General features: G+C 42.5%; 1 protein-coding gene across 5 annotated transcripts in view; it reads left to right on the forward strand.

The window, feature by feature from the left end:
• dab2 (DAB adaptor protein 2) overlaps nt 1-9,001 on the forward strand; it is a 71,116-nt gene extending 62,115 nt beyond the window's left edge. For 4 of the 5 annotated variants that reach the window (XM_067982372.1, XM_067982370.1, XM_067982375.1 and 1 more), the window contains 3 exons: nt 604-698; nt 5,488-5,573; nt 7,379-9,001. In XM_067982372.1, the coding sequence (XP_067838473.1) occupies nt 604-698; nt 5,488-5,550 (158 nt within the window). In that variant the 3' untranslated portion in view covers nt 5,551-5,573; nt 7,379-9,001. The remainder of the gene's footprint in view (nt 1-603; nt 699-5,487; nt 5,574-7,378) is intronic. The other variant, XM_067982374.1, reaches the window with a different exon arrangement.
• Nucleotides 9,002-9,364: the final 363 nt, after the last annotated feature.

The raw sequence follows: 9,364 nt of genomic DNA on the forward strand, positions 1-9,364 counted from the left end.
ACCCAAAACCATATGATCTCCTCCTGGGAGAAGTGAAAAGCCAGGCCAATTTGGGCACCATGAAGTGGTTTTACCTTTTTGATCTGTCCCAGTCAGGATGGTGTGGTACTTGAGGTGATGGTGTTCCCATGCACCTGCTGCCCTTGTCTGTTTGGGAGGTGCTGCTGATTTTGGTAATTGCTGCAGTGCATCCTGTAGGAGGTACACACTGCAGCCACATTACACCAGTGGTGGAGAAAGTAGATGTTTAGGCTAGAGGCTGGGCTGTTGCAGCTGCAATTATTGGGAAAGAGCTTCAGAGGGGCCTCAGTTTTAAATCTTGTTTCACCACTTGCCTTGAATGCTTAAAGCAACTGTTAGGGTCCATGACCTCCCCCACCCCAGACAGGGGGAAAGGCAAATAGTCCATCTGGGTTCTTGAGGGAAAGTGAAGAATTGAACAATAAAGTGAAGCAGATATCTAGAATTGAATACTCATTCTGGATTGGCAGTTAATGAAATCCTGTCTGGATTTGTACTATTTAGGATAGCAAATTGATTGTGTACAAAGTCTGGGCCTGCTCCATACACTTGCCTTCATGCTTTAACCTTGTTTACTTTCAGATGTCCCAATAGCACCTCCTAGACAGAGTGCACCAACGCAGAACCTGTTTGATACACTCGGTGATCCATTTGTTGCCCCTGTAACACCAGTGAGTGTAAGTTTGTGGATATCATTGACTTGGATATGTTGCTGTCTTGTGCCATTTGGTCATTTACTCCTGTATTCAAATGTCTGGGGGGGTGGGGAAAGGAGGTAATAGGGATAAGATCACCAACAATTGTTCAATGGAAGTACCAGGCATGTGGCAGAGCTGAGATCTTCCTTCTCTCTGCTCCTTGGCATTAAACCTCTTCCTGAAGTGGCAGATTCTCATTGCACCAGAGATGACCAGATTTTGAGGCTTATCTTGTGAAGCCTGCATCTCAAACATGAACATCACACCTTTTTTAACCTGAACCCCCCGCTCCATCCTTCTGGGGGTGCAGCAGAATGACCGATGTAGAGATTTGAGACTCCATCTTGTCCAACTGCTACAACTCAGTTTTATACTGGTATTATAAACAAGCCTGAGGTACAGTGCAGCAGGGTAACACTTTACTTTGAATCCACCTGGTGAGTTGAAATCCCTGGATAAGAACATAACTAGGAGTAGACCATGTGGCCCCTCAAGCCTGCTTCAACATTCAATAAGATCATGGCTGATCTTCAACCTTAACTCTACTTTCCTGCCCTATCCCTTGATTCCCTTTGAGTCCAAAAATCTATCTATCTCAGCCTTTACATTAGGAACAGGAGTAGGCCATTCAGCCCCTCGTGCCTGCTCTGCCATTTGATAAGATCATGGCTGATCAGTGATCTAACTCCATATACCTGCCTTTGGCCTAGATCCCTTGATAGCTTTTTGGCAATCAAAAGCTATCTATCTCAGATTTAAATTTAGCAATTGAGCTAGTATCAATTGCTGTTTGCAGAAGAGAGTTCCAAACTTCTACCACCCTTTGTGTGTAGAAATGTTTTCTAATCTTGCTCCTGAAAGGTCTGGCTCTAATTTTTAGACTGTGCCCCCTACTCCTAGAATCCCCAACCAGTGGAAATAGTTTCTCTCTATCCACCCTATCTGTTCCCCTTAATATCTTTTAAACTTCGATCAGATCACCCCTTAACCTTCAAAACTCCAGAGAATACAACCCCAATTTGTGTAATCTCTCCTTGTAACTTAACCCTTGAAGTCCGGGTATCATTCTAGTAAACCTACACTGCACACCCTCCAAGGCCAGTATGTCCTTCCGAAGGTGCGGTGCCCAGAACTGCTCACAGTACTCCAGGTGCAGTCTAACCAGGGTTTTGTATAGCTGCAGCATAACTTCTGCCCCCTTGTACTCTAGTCCTCTAGATATAAAGGCCAGCATTCCATTACTGCCTTGATTATTTTCTGCACCTGTTCATGACACTTCAATGATCCATGCACCTGAACCCCTAAGTCTCTTTGGACATCCACTGTTTTTAACTTTTTACCATTTAGAAAGTACCCTGTTCTATCCTTTTTTGATCCAAAGTGGATGACCTCACATTTGTCCACATTGAATTCCATTTGCCACAGTTTTGCCCATTCACCTAATCTATCAATATCGCTTTGTAATTTTATGTTTTCATCTACACTGCTTACAATGCCACCAATCTTTGTGTCATCGGCAAACTTAGATATGAGACTTTCTATGCCTTCATCTAAGTCGTTAATAAATATTGTGAATAATTGAGGCCCCAAGACAGATCCCTGTGGGACTCCACTAGTCACATCCTGCCCATTATCCCTACTGTCACCTTTCGCTCAGCCAACTTCCTAACCAAGTCTGTACTTTTCCCTCGATTCCATGGGCTTCTATCTTCACTAACAGTCTCTTATGTGGGACCTTATCAAATATTCAATGAGCATCCACAGCCTTCTGGGGTACAGAATTGCAAGGATTCACAACCAAGTGAGAATTTTTTAATTCATCTTGGTCCTAAATGGCCACTCCCTCATCTGGAGACTATGCCCCCTCTGACTCTTCAGCCAGGGGGAACATCCCCCTCAGCATCTACCCTGTCAAGCTCTCAATTTTATGTTTGTGAAATCACCCCTTCCAAATTCTACTCACTCATAAGACAACCCTTTGATCCCAGGAATCAATCTAGTGAAACTTCATTGCACTGCCTCTAAGGCAGTATATCCTTTTTTAGATAAGGAGACCAAAACTGTACACTACAGGTGTGTTCTCACCAAAGCCCTATATATTGCAGTAAGACTTCCTTACTCTTCCTACCCCTTGCAATAAAGGCCAATATAACATTTGCTTACTGTACCTTCAGTACTTTGATGTACAAGGATACCTGAATACCAGCATTTAATAGTTTTTTAAAAATTCTCCTTTTCTATTCTTACCAAAGTGGATAACTTCACATTTCCCCACATTTTACTCTATCTGCCACCTTCTCCCACACACTTAACCTTTCCAAACCCCTTTGTCCTCTTCACAGCTTACTTTCTCACCTAGCTTTGTATCAGCAAACTTGGATACAAAAATAGGTGGAAAAGCAAGTTGCAATGCACAGTCTGCAAAGGGATATTGACAGGTTAAGCAAATAAGCAAAAATTTGGCAGATGGAATATAATGTGAAGTCATCCACTTTGGGAGGAAAAATAAAGCAAAATATTTGAATGGAGAAATGCTGCAGTGCAGAGGGATTTGGATGTCCTTGTAAATGAAACAAAGTCAACATACAAGTGCAGCAGGTAATCCAGAAGGCAAATAGAATATTGGCCTTTATTTCTAAGAGTATAAATGCAGGGAAGTCATGCTACAACTGTACAGGGTGCTGGTGAGACCACACTTGGGGTAGTGCATACAGTTCTGGTGCCCTTATTTAAGGAAGGACATACTTGCATTGGAGGCAGTTCAGAGAACATTCATGAGGTTGATTCCGGGTATGGAAGGGTTATCTTATGAGGAAAGATTGAACAGGTTGGGTCTATACTCATTGGAGTTTAGAAGAATGAGAGGTGATCTTATTGAAACAGAAGATTCTAAAGGGACTCGAGGGTAGATGCTGAGTATGTTCCCCCTCATGGGGAATCTAAAACTAGGGTGTAGTCTCAGAATAAGGGGTCACCCGTTTAAGATGGCAATGAGGAGGAATTTCTTCTCCCAGAAGGTCGTGAATCTTTGGCATTCTTTACTCCAAAAAGCTGTGGAGGCGAGTCATTGACTCCCTTGCTGATCAAAAATTTGTTTAACTCAGCCTTGAATGTATTCAAAGGAAATGGAGTTGAGGTAAAAATCAGCCATGATCTCACTAAATGGCACAGCAGGCTTGAGGGGCTGAATGGCCTACTCTTATCTCATGGTCCCCTTCATCTAAGTCATTGATATTGTAAACAGCTGAAGCCAAGCACTGATTTCTACAGCACCCCACTAGTTACAACCTCAATATGACCTGTTTATTCCTACTTTGTCCATTAGGGATGGGCAATAAATGCTGGCCTTGCCAGTGACACCCACATCCCATGAACAAATAAAAAAAATTAACCAATCCATGCTACTTACCCACAATCCCATGGACCCTAATCTTGTAACAACCTTATCAAAGGCCTTTTGAAAATCCAAATATACTACATCCTCAGGTTCCCCCTTATCTACCTGCCAGTTACACCCTCCAATCTAATAGATTTGTCAAACACTTTCATATAACTGACTCTGCCTAAAATGATTTGTAAGTGCCCTATTGCTAGGATGTAGTAGAGAAAAGACTGATGTCATTAATCAGTTCCCTTTTTCTCTCCCTCCTTGAAGCAGGGTTACATTTGCTACCTGCCAATCCATGGACTTTTCTAGAATCTGGGGAATTCTGGAAGATTAAAACCAATGCATCCACTATCTCTATAGCCACCTCTTTAACCCTAGGATGTAACCATCAGGTCCAGGGGATTCATTGGCTCTTAGTCCCTTTAATTTCTCCAGTACTTTCTTTAAGTTCCTCACTCAGACCCTTGGTTCCCCACTATTGTCTCCTACTGTAAAGGCAGATACAAAGTATTTAATGTTGCTTCCATTTTCTTATTTCCCCATTATAATTTCTTCAACTCTAAGGGACTCACATTTACATTCACTTTTTTAAAACATACTTGAGGCTCTTAATCTGTTTACTCATTCAATTTTCTCCTTTTTATCAATTTCTTGGTCATCCTATGATTTCTAAAACCCTCCCAATCCTCAGGCTTACTACTCTTGGCAACATTGTAAGGGTAATACTATCCTTCTCGTTAATCTGTGGTTAATGAGGGTTGCAAGGATCTTTAATGAAAAATAGAATTTAAAATCTTTACCCTTTTTTGGTACTCCATTCAGTGGAGGGGGATTTCCCCCCAAAAACCCCATCAGTGGATGGAGGTCCATCAGAATCCTGTGGAGACACTATCTGGCTACCTTTCTGTGGGGACTATTGTATATTGTTCAAACACCTGGCATGCAAGCCATCCCATCCAAACAAGTGTGCCCATTCTTGCTGGCATGTCCCAAACCACCAGGTTACCCACACAGCTGGATATGCTGCCTGAAATCAGTCCATGGTCAACCCTCTAACACTGGCTCTCTACTGAATGTATCAGGCACACTATCATGAATAACAGTAAAACCAAAAATACTGCAATTAGACTTTAGCAGCACTGTCCATGAATGTCCAAGATCCTAACTCCAATGTGCTGAGGGAGTAGTTATTAAAATGACCAGTGATGACTACATGGCCCTGGCCAGTCAGATCTACCAATGTGAGCCTGGCTATGAACACTGGCCAGTGATGCCTCTTGTACTTGGAAGTGTTTTTAGAAACCAGTTGGGTTACAAAGTCATGTTTTGGATGCAGGTAATCTTTATATAACTGCCAAAGTAACCAAACTTTCTTTTTAGGCCGCCCCTGTTCAACAATCATCTGATCCATTTGGAGATTCCTTTGGCAATCCATTTGTATAACTCTTATCCTCTACATATTGTCTGTAAGTATGCCTTAACTCTCCAGGACTTGAGGATTCCAATGGTCCTATTTGTTACATTGTAGATGTGCAGTTAGACATGGCCTCATTTAGCAACCAGTGGGGCACAGGGTAGTGTTTACAACAGGACTTGATTGCCCCTTGTTGCCAGCTCAATTCAATGAGGATAATGGGCTTGATGTGGTGTACATGGCTAACTGATCAGAAAAGTAAAAGCCTATGGGATCCAAGGGAAAGTGGCTAGTTGGATCCAAAATTGGCTCGGGTTCAGTACTAGGTCCCTTGCTTTGTGGTATATTAATGATTTGGACTTGAATGTGGGAGGCTGGATCAAGAAGTTTGTAGATTGGCTGTGTGGTTGACTGAGGAGGAAAGCTGTAGAATGCAGGAAGATATCAATGGACTGTCAGGTGGGCAGAAAAGTGGCAAATGCACTTGGAGGGCAAACAAGGCAAGAGTACACAATAAATGGGAGGATACTGAAGTGTAGAGGAAGTGAGGGACCTTGGAGTGCATGTCCACAGATCCCTAAAGGTAGCAGGACAGGTGGCTTAAAAGGCATACAGAATACTTTCTAGCTAAGACATAGAATATAAGAGCAGGGAGGTTATGCTAGAACTGTATAAAACATTGGTTAGGCCACAGCTAGTGTACTGTGTACATTTCTAGGCACCACATCACAGGAAAGATGTGATTGCACGAGAGGGTACAGAGGATTACAAGGATGTCACCAGGGCTGGAGAATTTTAGCTGAAAAGATTGGATAGGTTGGGGTTGTTTTCTTTGTAACAAAGGAGGCTGAAGGGAGATTTAATTGAGGTGTAAATTATGACTGGACTAGAGTGGATAGGGAGGACCTATTTCCCTTAGCAGAGGGGTCAGTGACCAGGGGGCATAGATTTAAAGTAATTGGTAGAAGGATTAGAGAGGAGCTGAGGAGAATCTTTCACCAGAGGGTGGTGGGGGTCTGGAACTCACTGCCTGAAAGGGTGGTAGAGGCAGAAACCCTCAACTCAAAGTACTTGGATAGGCACTTGAAGTGTCATAACCTGCAGGGCTACAGACTAAGTGCTAGAAAGTGGGATTAAGCTCGATAGCTTTTTTTTTTGGCTGGCACACTGAGCTGAATGGCCTCCTTCTGTGCTGTAACTTTGATACCCATGGGAGTATCTAACAATAGTAACTAGTCAAACACAACCAGACATATCCTTCCTAAGCAAGTAATATCTGACTTGCTGGTTTGAATACTGCTTTCAGTGAGCATACCTGGTGACCTAAACCAGCTGATGCACTCAAACACTGAGTGGCCAAAATTAATGGCCACATGATGCAAATTTCCTGAAGCTACAAGGGGCTGTGGCAATGAGCACAGCTGGTGTTTTGAGGCCTGTTGAGGTAGGGTAAACCTGACTGCTTTTATCTAACCTGAGGATGCTTAGTGCCATTTCAAGCACCCAATGATCACATTAACAGCCCTTTGGTGTGATTCACAAATCTCCATCTTGAACAGATGTGCTAGTTTGAGTTCTGAGGGAGAGGGGACCAGTCCTCTTTGTAAGCTTTGGGAAAGCTCTTTACCCATTAGCCTGTGTTCATTACTTGTATCCATGTGTTGAGGTATTTAGTGAGATGGGTCCTGGATTTGGGCTGAAGGTAGTGTGGGGATGGACAATGTTTAAAGCTGAGGATAAGAAGTGGAGACTGCAAGTGTGCTCATGGAAGCCTTGATACCTGATCATGTAGGTGAATGACAAGAGATTAACCCTTGCCTTAGTGGTTTGCTAATTCCACTTATTCTCATCCCCCAGGCACCTCAAATTTGATCCTTTGGATTTTTTTGACTACCGAACAGCCTTTGCACACAGAACACAAGGGTTGACTCATGGATCAGGTTTCCTGCAGAACAAATGGTGACTGCTGTGCTCTTACCCAAAGGCTTTCTGGCTTGCTGTTGACTGACAATTGACTAATTACTGGCTTACCAGTGATTGGGAAGAAGAATCTCTGTGCAGCAAACTAAACTTGCTCATTTTGTTAAAAGGTATATGTTGTATTTCTGATTTGCAAGCCAGCAAATCCTTTTTGGCTTTGGAGAATCAGGAAGCCAATCTAAGCAGTCTTGTGTGGGTAATGATGGGTTTGTTTGGGGAAAAGTTCAACTCCTGTTGCAAGTCTTGCTATTGTAACAGTTTTGAATTTTGACCGCACCTTTTTTGATACTGTGGACCTGATTGGTTTGTTTTGGCTTTGCAAGTGAGTGGTTCCTGATGGTGGCCACTATTGGGATGTATAACTTCAGTGCATTAATTGAGCAGTATCTGCTGTCACATCTACTCCACTGGAGAATTGTAGGTCCATTTTGAAAGGGATCCTAAACCTGACATTGGGATAAGGCTCTCGTTGTGGACATTTGAACCCTGTATCCTAACCGTGAGTGGAGATGCATGCTGTTGCACAGGGCTTAGTATGCAGTCTCTGGGGGGTGGGGGAGGGTGATCTGCAAATTCTAGAAATGGTGTTTGAACAATTGGAAATGGAGACCATGGGAGGCCTTTGAAACCAAGAAATGCTAATTTTGCACATTTTTGTATTTTAACTTGTTTTCCTTTTCAAATGGAAGATTTGGCACAATGAGGTAACAGAACCTGTCTAAGCCAAATGAGCTCTTCCTGGACCTTTTCAAAGGGAATGTTCTAAATACTTGGCATCATATCCATCCTCACTGCCACTAACTGGAATAATCCCTCTAAGCTCTTGCAAAGTCATCTCTATACTGTAAGATTCTGTTCATTGAGTGGGAGCAATATTGCTCTGTACCAGTTAATTATCCTTCAAAGTACACAAACACTTGTGACCAGATCCACCACTAATGTGATGTAGCCTGACTGCATGAAATGTTCCTTTTGAAATGTGTGTATATATAATTCACAGATAACCACATGTCCCAACACTATCTAAACTACAATGTCTTGCTTTGTCACCACCTACAATGACTAGTCTTGTCCTGACACTCATGACCTTAAAGTGTACTGTTCTCTGGCCTGCCCATCCACTAAATGGGAGGTAGAGCCAAGGCCCACTGGTGCATTGCAAATGTATTGTCCCCACTTACATGATCATGGACACTGCCATCAGGTCCAGTCAGTCCAAGCATTTTTTTATGAAGGTGTAGATTTGTTAATACTGATTTCAGGATCACCAGCTCAATCAATGACCCCATTCTTTCCTGGCCATGAATTCACCAGCAAAACATTCTGGCATTGTTTACCTGTTCCTTACCATCTCCCCAGTGTCTGTGCCCAATCGAAATATCTTGAAACTCAGCAGTTCAATAAACTGGAAATGTAGATTGTTTATATATAGCTAACTATTACAGATGTAATCAAACTGTATTGTGGTCTTTTAATAAATGTATTAATGCATCATTCAAACATGCAGTTTTTATTCAACTAATCACTTGGACAGTCCCTTTGTACATGAGGGCCAATCTCTGAACTTGCACTGTTCAGTTAGTGCACAGCACAACAGGCTATTCAGCCCAACAGGTCCATGCAGTGTTTAGGCTCCCCACAAGTCTCACTCCTCCATCGAACCTGATCATAACCTTCTATTCCTTTCTCCATGTTTATCTAGCTGCCACTGAAATGCAAATATACTGTTTGCTTCAACTACTTGCAGCAAGTATCACATTGTAACCACTGAATTCCCTATAGGAATTATTGGTGACTATTTATGGCCTTTAGTTTTGGTCTTACCCCACAAGTAGAAACATCTTCTGTCTACCCTATCAGATC

Source organism: Heptranchias perlo, chromosome 4 (assembly GCF_035084215.1).
Source record: "Heptranchias perlo isolate sHepPer1 chromosome 4, sHepPer1.hap1, whole genome shotgun sequence".
NCBI classification, from domain to species: domain Eukaryota; kingdom Metazoa; phylum Chordata; class Chondrichthyes; order Hexanchiformes; family Hexanchidae; genus Heptranchias; species Heptranchias perlo.